This window comes from Chiloscyllium punctatum, chromosome 27, assembly GCF_047496795.1.
Source record: "Chiloscyllium punctatum isolate Juve2018m chromosome 27, sChiPun1.3, whole genome shotgun sequence".
In the NCBI taxonomy this organism is placed as follows: Eukaryota; Metazoa; Chordata; class Chondrichthyes; order Orectolobiformes; family Hemiscylliidae; genus Chiloscyllium; species Chiloscyllium punctatum.
In genome coordinates, this window is record NC_092765.1 from 12009131 (window position 1) to 12027260 (window position 18130).

The 18130-nt window shown below is 40.5% G+C and overlaps 1 protein-coding gene across 11 annotated transcripts in view; it reads left to right on the forward strand.

Annotated features, from left to right (window-relative positions):
* The window catches only part of LOC140453422 (nuclear receptor coactivator 7-like), a 115124-nt gene that overhangs the window by 70875 nt on the left and 26119 nt on the right, over positions 1-18130 (forward strand). For all 11 annotated transcript variants that reach the window (XM_072548079.1, XM_072548082.1, XM_072548076.1 and 8 more), the window contains one exon: positions 7691-7859. In XM_072548079.1, the coding sequence (XP_072404180.1) occupies positions 7691-7859 (169 nt within the window). The remainder of the gene's footprint in view (positions 1-7690; positions 7860-18130) is intronic.

Consider the following 18130-nt stretch of genomic DNA (forward strand, 5'->3'; position numbering starts at 1 on the left):
TTAATGACCATGAAGATAATTTATTCTGTCAAAGTATGTGAGAATTGCTGGCAGGGCAGCATTTATTGCCTATCCATTATTGTTCTTATGAAGGTTATGGTGAGCTGTCTTCTCCAACTATTGCAGTCCATGTGATGTAAGTACTGTTGGGAGTGGAGTTCCAGGATTTTTACCCATTGACAGTAAAAGAACAAAGATGTACTTCCAAATCTGGATGTTGTGGGCGGCACGGTGGCACAGTGGTTAGCACTGCTGCCTCACAGTGCCAGAGACCCGGGTTCAATTCCCGACTCAGGCGACTGACTGTGTGGAGTTTGCACATTCTCCCTGTGTCTGCGTGGGTTTCCTCCGGGTGCTCTGGTTTCCTCCCACAGTCCAAAGATGTGCACTTCAGGTGAATTGGCCACGCTAAATTGCCTGTAGTGTTAGGTAAAGGGGTAAATGTAGGGGAATGGGTGGGTTACGCTTCGGCGGGTTGGTGTGGACTTGTTGGGCTGAAGGGCCTGTTTCCACACTGTAAGTAATCTAATCTAATCTTAGAGGGAAAATTGCTGAAGGTATTCCCATATATCTACTGTCCTTGTCCTTCCAGATAGTAGAGGTCAGAGAATTTGAAAGTTCTTATGAAGGAGTCTCAATGAGTTGCTGCAGTGCATCGTAAGACTATAAGACATAGGCATGGAAGTAAGGCCATTTGGCCCATCGGGTCCACTCCACCATTTAATTGTGGCTGATAGGCATTTCAACTCCACTGCCCACGCTCTCCTCGTAGCCCTTAATTCCTTGCGAGATGGAGAATTTATCAATCTCTACCTTGAAGACATTTAATCTCCCAGCCTCCACTGTGCTCCATGGCAATGAATTTCACAGGCCCACCACTCTCTGGCTGAAGAAATGTCTCCTCATTTCCATTCTAAATTGACCCCCCCAATTCTAAGGTTGTGCCCACGGGTCGTAGTCTCCCCACCTAACGAAAACAACTTCCCAGAGTCCACCCTTTCTAAGCCATGCATTATCTTGTAAGTTTCTATTAGATCTCCCGTCAACCTTCTAAACTCTAATTAATACAATCCCATGATCCTCAGCCATTCATCGTATGTTAGGCCTACCATTCTAGGGATCATCTGTGTGAATCTCCGCTGGACATACTGCAGTGCCAGAATGTCCTTCCTGAGGTGTGGGACCCAAAATTAGACACAGTATTCTAAATGGGGCCTAACTAAAGCTTTATAAAGTCGCAGAAGGACATTGCTGCTTTTATATTCCAACCCTCTTGAGATAAATGACAACATTAGATTCACTTTCTCAGTCACAGACTCAACCTGCAAGTTAACCTTTAGAGAATCTTGGATTAGCACTCCCAGATTCCTTTGTACTTTGGCTTTCTGAATTTTCTCACCGTTTAGAAAATAGTCCATGCCTGTATTTTCTTTTCCAAAGAGCAAGACCTCGCATTTGAATTTCATCAGCCATTTCCTGGACCACTCTCCTAAACTGTCTAAATCTTAGGACTATCTGCCTGTCCACCTAACTTCATATCATCGGCAAACTTCACCAGAATGCCCCCAGTCCCTTCATCCAGATCATTAATATATAAAGTGAACAGCTACGGCCCCAACACTGAACACTGCGGGACACCACTTGTCACCGGCTGCCAACTCTCTGCCTTCTGTCAGACAGTCAATTCTCAATCCATGCCAGTAGCTCACCTTGAACACCATGTGCCCTCACCTTACTCAGCAGCCTCCTGTGAGGCACATTATCAAAGGCCTTTTGGAAGTCTAGATAGATAACATCCATCGGGTTTCCATGGTCTAACCTACTTGTTATGTCTTCAAAGAATTCTAGCAGGCTTGTCAGGCATAACCTCCCCTTATTAAATCCATGCTGACTTGTTCTAATCCAACCTTGTACTTCCGAGAATTTAGAAATCTCATCCTTAATGATGCATTCGAGAATTTTACCATCAACCGAGGTTAGGCTGATTGACCTATAATTTTCCATCTTTTGTCTTGATCCTTTCTTGAACAAGGGGGTTACAACTGCAATTTTCCAATCATTTGTGACTTTCCCCGATTCCAAGGATTTTTTGAAAGATCAAAACCGGCGCCTCCGCTATTTCCTCAGCCACCTCCCTCAGAACTCTAGGATGTAGCTCATTGGGGCCAGGAGATTTATCAATCTTTAGACCTTTAGCTTTTCGAGCACTTTCTCTTTTGTAATGGCTACCATACTCAACTCTGCCTCCTGACTCTTCTTAATTGTTGGGATATTACTGCTGTCTTCCAATGTGAAGATTGACACAAAGTACTTATTAAGTTCTTCAGCTATTTCCTTCTCTCCCCGCACTAGCCTTGCTTCTTCAATTTGGAGCAGCCCAATGTCTACTTTTGCCTTTCATTTGTTTCTTATATATTGAAAGAAACTTTTACTATCATTTCTAATATTACTGGCTAGCCTACATTCATATTTGATCCTCTCCTTCCTTATTTCTCTCTTTGTTATCCCCTGTTGGTTTTTGTAGTCTTCCCAATCTTCTGATTTCCCAGTGCTCTTGGTCACTTTATAGGCTGTCTCTTTTTCTTTGATACATTTCCTGACTTTCTTTGTCAGCCATGGCTGTCTAATTCCTCCCCCTTGCACCCACCCCCCCCCCCCCCCCCAAATAATCTTCCTTTTCTTTTGGATGAACCTCTGCACTGTATCCTCAATTACACACAGAAACTCCTGCCATTGTTGCCCTCCTGTCTTCCTCGCTAGGCTCTACTTCCAGTCGTTACAGCCCACTTTGCATCGGTGGTGGAGAGAACAAATGTTTGGTTTATTGAATGGGGGGGGGTGGTGCCTGCCAAGTGGACTACTTTGTTCTGGATGGTGTTGAGCTTCTTGAATGTTGTTAAAGCTGCATCTATCCAGGCAAGTGGAGAGTATTCCATCACACTGAAAACAAAAAATGATGAAGAGGCATCTAGACCTGAAACATTAGCTTGCTTTCTTTCCATGGATGCTGCCTGATCCACTGTGAACTCCAGCATTTTCTGTTTTCAGTACAGATTCCATCATCTGCAGTAATTTGCTCTTCCTAGTATTCCATCACATTCCTGACTTCTTCCTTCTACATAGTAGATTGGCTTCAGAGAGCCAGGAGGTGAGTAACCTATTGCATATTTGCCAGCCTCTGCAATGCTCAACCACAGTGTTTGTATGACTGGTCCAGTTCAGTTTCTGGTCAATAGTCACACCACCACACTCCCCAAACCCAATGCATATATGTCAAGATAAGGGATTCAGCCAATATAAAGGTGAGTTGAGCGTTATGGGATGATGACTAAATTTTCTCTTGTTGAAGGTATCATTGTCTGAAATTTGTGAGGCATGAATATTACTTGTCACTCATCAGCCATAGCCTGATTGTTGTCCAAAGAAAGTAGCGTGCAAATATTTTCTTCTTGGTTTTATATTTCTCTAAATAATACATTTTTATCATCAATATAAATGATTATGGGATATTCATTATTAGCAGACAGCTCTTTGAACTGAAGATCTGAGCAGAGGTTGAGAAATTACATTTTGATCAACCAAGTTGGAGAAGCTGTGCATGAGAGCTCAAGTTTCTTTTAACTGACCAGTGCTACTGGAGAGGCTACTTAACAGTAGCAGCTGCTTTTTTTTAGAACATGGTGAGCGAACAGAATGTATTACATTCTCCAGACACAGGAAATGAAAGTTCTTTGCAAATTGTCTGGCATTCAAGATAAAAGTGAGGGGAATAATTAACTCTGACATAACTTGCGAATTGAATTGATAGCTCCATGTATACTGTTTGTATAGTTTAGCAATTGATTGTTGATAGTTCAATCTAGCAGATTTTGGAAAAAAACTTCACAGCAATTTCAGCAGTCTTATGCTAATAGTGAGGGGATCCAAGTTGATATAAGAGCACCACTCATGCAGTCAGCACTTTACTGTTGAAGTCTTATCTCTGTCCAAGGTTCTTCCAACTGAAATTATCTGTGGAATTTAGAAATTTACCATAATATGTTTTTGATAATCAAAAATCAACATTATAGTCTTATTTATTTCCACATCGATTGCTAATTTGGTTGAAGAATTGTTAATTATCAGCAAGATCAGCACATTGAAGTACAATTTTGATCTCTCTTTTTCTGCATTTCTAGTTGTTTAAGTACAGGGCAACCCCTGTATCTGCGGGTCTGGTTACCGTGATTTCAGTTACCCGGGGTTCACCGCAGCTCGAACAAATAAAAAGGGAACATTCCAGAACCAGGGACTAGGAATCTGCTGGGAAAGTACATTTCCCATTTAAATGAATGGGTTCGCACCTATCCACAGTCTTGGAATGTATCCCCTGCGGGTACAAGGGACTACTGTACTGCTGCATGAAATCAGAAAAGAGTGGTTTCATAGAACTGATGATGCAAATCCAGACAAGCAAAGCCATCTGCACCAATCATTTCTGCACAATACAATGTAAATAGGAAAGCCACAATCATCAGTGCCAATCAAGCAGTGACCAAAGTTGCACATGCATTAATCCAAAGACGGTTAAAAGACATTTAAATTGATGAGGCTGGTGGTTATCATCCTTGACTAGTTTTGTCTCTGCGTCAGGTTCCAGCCAACCCTCCAGTTGTAAACTGTTTTTATATTAGTGTTGTTCTAATTCTGATTCCGGTAAACTGCGGTTTGTGAGCAGCTCTCACTTTTAATAAATTCAACTCCCTTAAACTGAATATGAATCCATGAGAAACTTACAACTACATTTGTGATACAATGATAAAGAAATGGGATTTGATTGAATAACACTCAGATTTAGATGATGGATACCAGTCCTTGCGAATCAGAGCTAAAATACTTATAAGATTAAAAAATAGTTAAATGCTGCCAGGTTGTAATTGATTAAAGTTAAAAAAAATTCTCAAGTGCCGTCACTGTCTCAGGACACCTCAAATGGCTTTCAACCAATGAATTGCTTTTGAAGTCCAGTTGGTGTTGTAGTGTTGTGACTCTCTGAATTTTGACACATCCATGACAAAGCCCAGTTCTAAGTCAATAAGAAGGTTTTTTGGAAGGGGTAGAGCTGAAACATTCACCCATAATCGCAGAAGTGTTATGGTGCAGAAGGAAGCTTTCAGCCCATTGTTTCTGCACTGACACTTGGAGCACTAGTTGACCAACGACTGAACTGTAGGTATCTGTGAGTTACTTTGCATGCCAAAAAGAGCCATGCTTATGAACCAATGGGCTGGATTCAGTGAGGTGCCACAGTCCCTGCCGTAGGGGTGATCTTTGCCCCTGCAGATTTTCGAGCCAATTAGCTGTTATATGGCAGACATAAGTTGACCTTTCCATTGACTAGGATTGTACGCTTATTGTCATTGCATTACAGCAATTTCCAAAGTGTCACAAGTACCAAAATGATTGTAAAAATTTTATTTAAAAATCCTTTGCTCTCACGTCTTGTGAATTAAATAACTGGCAAACTAGCTGTTACAAAAAATACACTCTTTTTGTGAAGTAGGAAAAGAAAGATCAGTGCCTGTTCCCTGTCCGTTGACGGATATGCATTCTGCTTTGAAATGGAATTAGTCACCTGTTCTGTTAATTTCAGACAATGTAGCTGGAAGCTTTTACTATGACTTAATTTGCAATTATGACCATACAATTCAAAACAAATGACTATTTCCATTTAGCTTCCTATGGCTTCTTCACCAAAATCAGACTGCAATTAAATTATAATTTTCCTTGGGGAACTGCCTGTATTTTGTACAAATTATATTTACAATATTACAGCAGGGACAATGCTTTTAAAAGTATCCTATTGGCCAAGTACGCTTTTGAATCCTGTAAAATCATGAAAGATGTTGTATAAATGTTATATCTTTACTTATGCAAAAGAGCACAATGTAGTAATGAATAACAAAGTCCGTTCAGCTTATCATCTCTATGTCAGTTGCAGTATCTAATTGTCTCATAAATGCTTTAAGACTTGTTGCCTCCACAACCTTCCTTGGTGAGTTTTATAGCACACATTGATCACAAAGTGGGAAATAATGCCTGATACATTACTTTTGATTGTTGAATCTTTGTTCTTGCATTCTACTGTTTCAAATTAATTTTAAGCAACACTTTAGATTTCTTTATTAGCAGTCAGTATGTTTTTACATCCTCTTCTATCTGGACCAGATAAAAGATCAATCGTTGCAGTGTTGTCGTAATTTAAATCTGATTTATATTTATCCTGTGGACCTTTTGCTAATACCAAGTATTTCTTGTCAGCGTTCTGGTTTCCTTCACTGAAGGCAGTCATTGTTGTTGGGACATTTCTGTAGGTGTCGGCTATCCATCAGTGCTTTGCCTAACAACCACTCTTCCTATGCGACCCCAGGCAGTGATAAACTCTCTCCACTCACAAACATGTTCAAGTGATACTGAATAGCAAGTAGGAACTCTTTTACAATTGTATCCTTTAATCTTTCAGACATTTGTTGTAAATTCTGGGTGAACACTGACAGCCGTTTAAAATACTCACTCTGCCTTTAATCTTAGAGGGATGATGCACAGTATTTCAAATAAGCAACTTCTTCAAGAACTTAAAAACAGAAATTGCTGGAAAAGCTCAGCAAGTCTAGCAGTATCTGTGAAGAGAAATCAGAGTTAATGCTTTGGGTCCAGTGACCCTTCCTCAAAACAGATATCTCTAATTTTAAAACGTTAACTCTGATTTCTCTTCACAGATGCTGCGAGACCTGCTGAGCTTTTCCAGCAACTTGTTATCATTTCTGATTGACAGCATCCGAAGTTCTTTCTGTTCTTCGAGAATTTCTTTTTATGTTCAGCAATCAGGAGATGCCACTGATATCTTTCACAAGGACTCATGTAACCTCACATGATGAAGTGACCCCAGCACAAGATGTTTGAATCTCTCCTGAAATCAGCTTCAGTCCAAACAGAGCTGGTTCTGATTTCTAGTAACTGAGCACTGACACCAGAAACACCTCTATCGATTACAATGTCCACTTACTGGAAGAAGAGGGGAGTGAAATATTCTCCTACCTCTGTGCTGTGCAGGCATCATCCTATATTGCAACTGCTGTAATTAGTACAGGCTAAACTACTCTCATTCTTAGCTAGTCGTATTTCAGCCTGCCCAATTCCACACATAACCCTACAGCATGAATCTGGTTTGGCCAGTGCTTCTTTCTGCCTTCAGAACCTGATTAAGTTGTAGAAATTACATCTGAGTTTCCATATCCCAGTTACTGCAATTGTTATTTGTAGGTTGTATTGAAGGAGAAAGGCAGAAGGCAAAAAACACTGAAGACATCAAGAGTAGATGCTCTCTGCAAAACTGATTGTTTGACTATTAAGTGAAAAGCCCAACTTATCATTGATGATTATTTTGATTGGTGTGAATATGTTGTGGTCGGTGTTAAAGCTGTTACTGTAATTAGCCCTTCTGCTTTCCCTTTAAGCTGGTGTTGTGCTTTCAATGTCATTGATAAGTAATGTAATTAGAATTGCAAGTTTATGTTCGTGTTCAAAATATGTTTGCAAAAGCACTGTGCATCCATGGTCTACTCATTAAAATACAACTGTGTGTTTATATCCTTTCATCCTAAAATGTATAATTTGATGTACAGCTATTGTAAATCATCTTTTATTGCAGATCTACATCACTCAGACGATGAGGAAGACAAATTTCGATTGATGTTTTTGTGTCTGAAAGTCAGACTTCCCAAGAAAGGGAGAAATCTATTTCAGTTTGGATCAACCACATCTGAGGATATGAGCCAGAATGAATCCAAAGAATACTGGTTTGCAATGACTCAGGAAAAGTGAGTTCATAGCTGGGAATGCAATTCCTCAACAGAACTAACAAAATCTATTGTTTATGCTCTTCCACACATAACTATCATATGTTAAGTATTAGCCAGTTGCATTCTCTTACATATAATATAGATTATTATAGGAAATCCTAACCAGCAGTTGGACACAATTTAGAACATAAAACAGTACAGCACAGTACAGGCCCTTTGGCCCACGATGTTGTGCCAAGTATTTATCGTAATTTAAGATCAACCTAACCTACACACCCCTCAATTTACTGACGTCCATGTGCTTGTCCAGCAGTCGCTTAACTGACCCTAATGTCTCTGACGCTACTACCACTGCTGGCAGTGCATTCCACACACCCACCACTCTCTGCGTAAAGAACTTACCTCTGACATCTCCCTTTACCTTCCTCCAATCACCTTAAAATTATGACCTCTCGTGACAGCCATTTCTGCACTGGGGAAAAGTTTCTGGCTATCTACTCCATCTATGCCTCTCATTACCTTGTATACCTCTATCAAGTCACCTCTCTTCTTTCTTCTCTCCAGCATGAAAAGCCCTCAACCTTTCTTCATAAGATAAGCCCTCCAATCCAGGCAGCATTCTGGTAAATCTCCACTGCACAATACGCCTTTTTAACAACCCTATCAACTTGGGTAGCAACTTTGAGGGATCTATGTACATGGACCCCAAGATCTCATAGTTCCTTCACACTACCAAGAATCCTGTTTTTAACCCTGTATTCAGCATTCAAATTTGACTTCCCAGAATGAATCACTTAGCATTTATACTGGTTGAACTCGTTTTGTCACTTCTCAGCCCAGCTCTGCAGAAGTGGTGGAGGCTGGTACAATTGCAACATTTAAGAGGCATTTGGATGGGTATATGAATAGGAAGGGTTTGGAGGGATATAGGCTGGGTGCTGGCAGGTGGGACTAGATTGGGTTGGGACATCTGGTCGGCATGGACGGGTTGGACCAAAGGGTCTGTTTCCACGCTGTACATCTCTGTGACTCTATGCTTCTATGTTGGAGCCTGCAACAACCCTCAACACTATATACAACACCACCGACCTTTGTGTCATCAGCAAATTTACTAACCCACCCTTCCACTTCTTCATCCAGATCATTTATAAAAACTACAAAGAGCAGAGGCCCAAGAACAGATCCCTGTGGGGCACCAGTGGTCACCGACCTCCAGGCAGAATACTACCACTCACTGTCTTCTTTCGGCCAGCCAATTCTGTATTCAGACAGCAGAACCTCCCTGTATCCCATACCTCCTAACTTTCTGAATGAACCTACCTTGGGAAATATTATCAAATGCCTTACGGAAATCCACATACACCACATCCACTTCTCAGCCTTCATCAACTTGTCTCATCTCATCCTCAAAGAACTCAGTAAGACTTGTGAGGCATGACCTGCCCCTCACAAAGTCATATCTTTAATCAAACTATGTTTTTCCAAATAGTCATATATCCTATCTGTCAGAATCCTTTCCAATATTTATGCAAATCTTTTTTAATAAAATGTCTGAAGCAGCTTTCAATTGCAGAAGGCAAAATAAGAACTAACTGATCTTTCAAGGCAAATTATTTCTGTTGAAGTCATTAGGCATATCCAACAGAACAACAGAGTGGGAAATGGAGTTGAGTCCATAGTCAGATCAGCCAGGATCTTATCGAATTGCACAGCAAGATTAATGGGCCAAATGGCCTACGCTTGAACCTGTTCCTTATGCTTTAGCTGCTATTTTACTCCAGATTTGTAATCAGTTGGTTGTTTTTCTTTAAAGTGATATTTGTTGTCATGCCAATATTTTCTTCTCCTCTGAAAGTATTGATGGACATTGATACATACAGGGGCTACAAGCATTTCACTATCTCAACTTGTAAGAATCTTGCATCTGTGACTCTTAGTTTTGGCAGCTGTTTAACAACATGCAAGTCATCACAGGAGAGCCCAATCCTCTTGTCATCTGCTATCCACGCATGTATACTAGCAACACAGAATCTTCAACTGCAGAGCTTTTCATTTCTTTCTATTCTGCCACAACATTAGACCAGAAATCATCCTTGTGCTGTTCCTAGGCTTTGTGGCTCTCTTACTCACTGTTTGATGTGTTGAGCCAGTGGGGAAGCTGGCACATGTGTAAAATGTGCAGTAGTTGCTATATGTTCTTTAGTGCTGAGCACATATGTCACTTCTGTTTTTATGATTAAAAATAGTGTAGGTACTTCAGGTGAAAGCACTGATATCTTCCTTGGGGCCTGGATTCAGGTTCAACCTAGAATGATTGGATGGATGTCTGCTGCCTCCTAGATAATACAGTTCCTATGAGTCCATTGTATCAAAATACAATGATGACCAACTAGAAGTCTCACTCAGATCCCAGCCATCCCCAGTTTACACTGCAATCATTTCAATGGAATCCACTCATCTGGATTATCAACTTTCCAGGGAAAGAAGATTAAGAAATAAGCATTTGTCATTTTTATAAAACAACCTTTTTGATTGGCACCCCATCCACCTCTTTCTCTTGCTTCACCATCTACAATCACTGGCAATAGTGTGTACCATCTGCAAGATTTACTGCAGTAATGCATCAAGATTCCTTGGACAGCATTTTGCAAACGGCCCGACATAATACTATCACCTGTAAGTTTCCACCCAAAAGACACATCATTCTTTCACTCACCTTGGGTGAACTCCCTTCCCAAAGGCACTGCAGATGGTTTTAAACCCAAAGACCACAGCTGTTCAAGGAGGAGGTTGATCACCACCTTCTCAAGTGCAGTTATGGATCTGCAATAAATGATTGCCTGACCAGCGATACACATAATTCATGATCAAATAAACAAGAGCTTATGTGGCAGAATACTGCTTAAGCTTGATATAGTCAGTTTGATATCACAAAACAAATATTAATTATTATAAAAATCTAAACTCACAATGAACCTTTATCTCTGTTCAGTGATGACCAAGGACATGTGTATCAGAAAAACTCAGTGGATAAGTTTCTTATCTGACTTTCCTCTACTTTGTTTCTCTGTAGATCAAAGTTTACCTTTGTTACCTTGCTGGAGACCTTATTTTCTGAGCAGTAAATATGGACAGTTGCACAATGAAAAGATAAACCTAAAAAAGACAATTTTCTCCCCTCACGAAGATACTAAAGTCATCCTTTATCCATGACCTTGCTTCATGTCTGAGCCCCTTTGGGTGAAAAAGAATTTCCTCAAATCCTTCTACCTATCATTTTAAGTCAATGTCCCTTTGTCACTGACCTGTCTGGTAAGATAAAAAGACCCTCCCCATCCACTTTATCCAGGTCCCTCACAATTTTCTATCTTTGAATCAAACCTCTCCTCAGCCTGTTCCAAGCAGCTCAATAACAGTGTATCCAATCTTGCCTCTAAGCTTTATTTTTTTGAGAAATAAAAAAACAAAAACTAAGCATCCACATTTCTTGGGTTTTTCAGTATTTTCCCAGTCCTGGCAATATCCATGCCATGCCATATGTTAAAATAGTTTTGGCAGGTTTATCATACAGAATCTAGCAACTATGTACAATTATGCAGAGCTGCAAAAATGCAAGTTTGTGCTTTTCTAGTTAAAGAGCTTCTCAGTTGAGAATACATAAGCATCCTACAAAAAAGACTACAATGGCCAAAAATAAATTCATTTGCAAGCTATTGGAACATATGCTACAGGAACTCACCAAGGTTCCTTCAACAGTACGTTTGATCTCTTAACAGCTAGAAGGGCAGTAGCTGCAGGGAACAGCATCACCAGCAACTTTTTCTCTGAATCACAGACCACAGTTCCTTAACTGTTGCTGGGCCAAACTCCTGGAACTGCAATCCTAACAAGACTGTGGGTGCACCTTCAAGAAGGCAGCTCACCATTACTTTCTCAAGAGTCAAGAAGTGTGGCACTGGAAATGCACAGCAGGTCAGGCAGCATCTGAGGAGCAGGAGAATCGGAGTTTCGGATATGAGCCCTTCATCAGGAATGTGATCTGCTGTGCTTTTCCAGCACCATGCTTTTCGAATCTGACTCTCCAGCATCTGCAGTCCTCACTTTCTCCTACTACTTTTTCAAGGGCAATAAATGTTGGCCTTTCCAGCAATACTCCTAATCCATTAACACATTGTAAAAAATATTGTACTGTGGGGTATTTCTGTTTGTTCTGTATATTATGTTAAAATTTTGATTCTGGATAAGGTTTTTCATCATTTCACACCGTGGTGTGCTGTATGGCTCTATGGTGATCCCTGAACTTCATTGCTACGGTAACTAAGTGTTAGATGAATACAATCCAATTAATGCATCTTTCTTGCAGATTCAGAACATCTTGGATGAAGTTCTTAATTTGTGTTCATGTGGAACACAAATGCATGTGGAACTCTTGATAATGCTTACAGTTGGGATTATGCAATGCATTTATGAAATTTTGAGAAGGTTTGTAGCTCTGGTTGAGGTTCTGGATGTAAGTTTGCTCGCTGAGCTGAAAGGTTCGTTTTCAAACATTTTATCACCATACTAGGTAACATCATGAGTGAGCCTCCATTGAAGCACTGGTGTTAGTGATCGGCTTTCTATTTATGTGTTTAGGTTTCCTTGGGTTGGTGATGTCATTTGCTGTGGTGATGTCATGTCCTGTTCTTTTTCTCAGTGGGTGGTAAATGGGGTGCAAGTCGATGTGTTTGTTAATAGAATTCCAGTTGGAATGCCATGCTTCTAGGAATTCTCGTGTGTATCACTGTTTGGCTTCTGTTGTCCCAGTCGAAGTGGTGTCCTTCCTCATCAGTATATAAGGATACTAGTGAGTGTGTGTCTTGTTTTGTGGCTAGTTGACCTTCATGTATCTTGGTGGCTAGTTTTCTGCCTGTTGTCCAATGTAGTGTTTGTTACAGTTCTTGCAAGGTATTATGTAAATGACATTAGTTTTGCTTGTTGTCAGTATAGGGTCTTTCAATTTCATTAGCTGCTGTTTTAGTGTGTTGGTGGGTTTGTGGGCTACCATGATGCCAAGGGGTCTGAGTAGTCTGGCAGTTATTTCCAACATGTCTTTGATGTAGGGGAAAGTGGTTAGGGTTTCTGGACATGTTTTGTCTGCTTGTTTGGGTTTATTGCTGAGAAATCGGCAGATTGGGTTCATTGGATACCCGTTCTTTTTTAATACACTGTATAGGTAATGTTTCTCTGCTCTTTGTAATTCCTGTGTACTGCAGTGTGGGGGGGGCTTGTTGAAATAATGTTCTAATGCAGCTTCGTTTGTGGTTGTTGGGCTGATTGCTTCTGTAGTTCAGTATTTGGTCTGTATGTGTTGTTTTCCTGTAGACAGTGGTTTGAAGTTCCCCATTGGCTGTTCGCTCTACTGTGGCACCTAGGAATGGCAGTTTGTTGTTGCTTTTATGCCAGTTTTATGTCAGTAAGGATATAATTGATGGTCTTAAAGGTTTCCTCTAATTTGTTTCATTTAATGTTGACAAAGGTGTTATCCATGTAGCGGACCCAAAGTTTAGGTTGGATGGTTGGCAGAGCTGTTTGTTCAAGTCTCTGCATTACTACCTCCGCTTAAAACCCTGTTATCTGAGATCCCATGGGTGTTCCGTAGGTTTGTCTGTAGGTTTTGTTATTGAAAGTGAAGTGGGTGATAAGACATAGGTCCACTAGCTTGACGATGTTGTCCTTGCTGGTGAAGTTGATGGTGCTTGGTGTATGTTTGGTGTATGGGTTCTTAGCAGAAGCAGTAATGCAGAGACTCGAACAAACAGCTCTGCCAACCATCCAACTTTGGGTCTGCTACGTGGATGACACCTTTGTCATCACTAAATAAAACAAACTGGCATAAAATTCACTAAAGAGGAGGAAAACAACAACAAACTGCCATTCCTAGGTGCCACAGTAGAGCGAACAGCCAATGGGGAATTTCAAACCAGTGTCTACAGGAAAACAACAAATACTGACCAAATACTGAACTACAGAAGCAATCATCCCAACACCCACAAATGAACTACATTAGAATATTATTTCAACGAGCCACTACATAGTGCAGCACACAGGAACTACGAAGAGCAGAGGAAAATCACCTATACAGCATATTCAAAGAAAATGGTACCCAATGAACACAATCTGCCGATTTTTCAGCAACAAACCCAAACAAGCAGTCAAAACACGTCCAGAAACCCTAGCCACTCTCTCCAACATCAAAGACATCTATGAAATGACTGCCAAACACTCAGACCACTTGGCATCATGGTAGCCCACAAACCGATCAACACACTAAAACAGCAGCTAATGAAATTGAAAGACCCTATACAGACAACAAGCAAAACTAATGTCATTTACACAATACCTTGCAAGAACTGTAACAAGCACTACATTGGACAAACAGGCAGAAAACTAGCCACCAGGATACATGAACATCAACAAGCCACAAAAAGACATGACCAACTCTCACTAGTATTCTTACATGTAGATGAGGAAGGACACCACTTTGACTGGGACAATACATCCATCCTAGGATAAACCCAAAAGAGACATACATGAGAAGTCCTAGAAGCATGGCATTCCTAGAACTCTATCAACAAACACATTGAGTTAGACCCCATCTACCACCCTCTGAGAAAAAGAACAGGAAATGATGTCCCCATACGAAAGTACATCACCAACCCAAGGAAAACTAAACACATAATTAGAAAGCGGGTCACAAACACCAGTGCTTCACTGGTGGCTCACTGATGTTGTTACCTAGTATGGTGACAAAACGTCTGAAAACGAACCTTCCAGCTCAGCGAGAAACATACATCTATAAATGTTTATTGTATTGACATGATACTGAATATATAACTGCCCTTAAAAGATAGGGCATTAACATCCGAATGCTCCCTATTCAAAACAGTCCTCTATTCGATACAACTACAATGTATACCTCTAGACAGAATGTTCAAAAACTGAAAATTCTGAGAATAGAGTGAGCCAGAATTCACATCTGGCTTGGGCACATCTCCTGTCAACTCAGGAAGCACTTTTTCCACAGACAGCGTAGTAAGAGTCTGGAACTCTCCAGGAAAATTGGAGAGTTCAAGATTAAAACTGTTAGATTTTTGTTGTTTAAAGACAACTGCAGATATAGAGCAAAAGTGGTTAAATGGAATAGAGGCACAAACCCACTATGAGCTAATTAAATAACAAGGAGCTGACATGCACACTCCTGTTCCTTATATTCTGGGGACTCCTCTGGCATATTTCTAGTGTAATTACTAATAGTAAGCCAGTAAATGGAACTGAACCCAGTTTCACCAGGATTTCACCTCATGGAAAAGAAGCCTGAAAATTCTAGTGAGACAGACTGATCTTTCCCCCACACTCAGTGTGTCAAGGAACAGTTTCTGCAGGAGTTCTATGACTTCCCTGAGAAATTTCACTCAGTACACCACTTCATAGATCAAGGGAACCCATTTCTGCTTGGAACTGCTGTGGATTCAATCAAGGCCCAGTCAATGCCTCATGCAAATGGTATTGATTATTATCCGAAGAGGTACAGTCAGCCAGCAATGCCTATTTCCCACAAGTGAATAAAAAAATTAAATTAACATTTGAGACCTCAGTGATGATTGTCTGTGCCCTTTTGCGAGCTACTCTAGGCTCAGCTACATACGACATACTTGGAGTTATGAGCCACGGTCAATGTAAAATCCACCACATTTTCAATGGCAATGATGGAACAGCCAGAACTTTGAGGAACTACAGTTATTTACAAGTGGAAGATCCTTCAGGAAGAGGACTTGTGTCTCCTTTAAACACATATGAGAAAAATGATGAGGAACCACCTCATATTGCTTTCCCTAGTTGCATGGTTCATTGAAGTTGAACAAAGTAGGCTCTACTGAGCAACTAAAGAGGAAATCATAGGCCCACCAGGTATGAAGAAATGAGCAGTGAACCTGCCCTTGGGCAGATGACAGAGGCTACGATTGAAGGTCTACTTGGATCCAAAAAGGAAAATTTTCCCAACGTAACATATTCCATTTCATAAGTGCCTACATCATTAACAATAGAATGACGGGACAGCAATCTGATATTTAAAGCATGCAGCAAAGGCAGATGTTGCTGATGGACTCTTCCATATGCAGGCTGACTGGCTGCCTGAAGGATGATGATGACCCTGACCCGGGCATTTGGAGCAGCTTTGTGTTTTTCTATGTAGCTGCAACTCAGGCTCATTAAACCACAATTCATCAGCAGAAAAATATGTATGTGCCTTTAACAGACCAGAACAAAATGAAAAGGGAAGAGGAAAAACTGTACGTAAAAGCCTGATAAATTTAACTGATGTTCTTTGTAGAGAAGACAAAATCATGGGGCCCAAAATATAAGATGGTCTCTAAGTCCTGGAGTGGCTTGATTTGAAAATTCTTTATTCAGGCAATTAACTCACCATCAGGGTATTTGAGGCAACTAACATAGATGCGTTTTGGGAAAGCAGGATAAAAAAATGAGGGATAAAGGATAGTTCTTGTTTGGATGGAGTTTGAAATCAGTGGGATCACAATTATAAAGACTTCCAGTTTGTTTGATAAGTATTGTAGCCTATGATCAAGTTAAAAAATCACACAACATCAGGTTATAGTCCAACAGGTTTAATTGGAAGCACTAGCTTTCGGAGCACTGCTCCTTCATCAGGTTCAATCACCTGGTGAAGGAGCGTCGTTCCGAAAGCTAGTGCTTCCAATTAAACCTGTTGGACTATAACCTGGTGTTGTGTGATTTTTAATTTTGTACACCCCAGTCCAACACCGGCATCTCCAAATCAAGCATATGATAATGCTTCCATTTACTCCATGCCTACAAATATTTATCCCAAAATTGTCACTACTTGCAGTTTCTATGAGTTTAGCAATAGAAGAGGAACCCACTCAACAAACCCCCCCCGCCAACCCCAGAAGAGGAGTTTTGTGCCTTCAGAAACACAGTTGCAGTTTGTTCACTTGTTGACTCCAACACCATCTGTGTACTTCAGACTAACCCTGTGAAATAAATAATGCAAAATAAGTTCACAGAATGGAGTCCTTACTCATTCACAAATGTGATATATCATTACCAGTTGATAGCATTTGCCAATGTCACTGTTCAACAAAAGTCAATATTTAAAGAAAATAAGAGGCAGAATGAAACAAAAGAAATCATGATAATACAAATGGTAATCCAGTTTAACTAATACTTTGAAAAGTAAGGGCAGACAATTATGTTAGCTGTTTAAACAGATGTGGTAATTTGACATTGTGATGAGCAATTCTGGTTGAGGATAGCCTTTTTGTTGTACTTTACCTGTTGATGCAAACTGCACTAAGTTTGCACAAAATAATTAACAGCATCACATTTCAATTGCCTGAACCATTTCCTTTTGAAAATGCTTTAGGGTTATGATGTAAAGACAACAATCTCTCTCAATGTCAACAAAACGAAAGAGCTGGTCCCTCAACTTCAGGAAGTGGAATGGAGGACCCGCGCCTGTCTGTATGAATGGTGCTAAAGCAGATGGTTGAGAGCTTCAGGTTCTTCAGAGTAAATATCACCAACAAACTATTCTAGTCCATCCACATCAACACTATAGTGAAGAATGCACACCAACACCCCTACCTCCCCAGAAAACTGCTGTGTGTCTTAGAGGGAACCAGCAGTAATGGTGGTGCCTGTTTGCCCACGTCATGGTAGAGGACACAGATTTAGAAAGTGTTTTTCAAGGATGAGATGCTGCAGTATACACAATGCTGCCATTGTGCATTGATGATGAAATGAGTGAATGTTGAATGTGATGGATGGAGTGCTGTTCAAGCAGACTGTTTTTCCTGGTTCAACTTCTTGCATGTTGTTGAAGCTATATGCATCCAGGCAAGTGGAACATATTCCACCATTCCATCAGACCCCTGACCTATATTCCCTCTCATTTTTCTGACCACTGTGCAGACCTCTGAGATCCATGAATGGCAGTTTCCAAAACCAGAAATCATTGCACTAGGGTTAGGGTTAGTATGCTGATAGGTATACATGGACTCTGAGCATCTATACAACTACATAGTTTAGAGGGAATATTGCTCCTAATTGGTGCCTTATGGATGGTGGACCCGCTTTGAGGGCTTACATGCCTTGACAGGGTAGATGCTAGATGAATGTTGTCCATAGTTGTGAGTTAGAACAAGGCGGGGTCACAGTCTCAGAATAAAAGTTTGGTCATTTAGGACAGAGGTGGGGAACGTTCT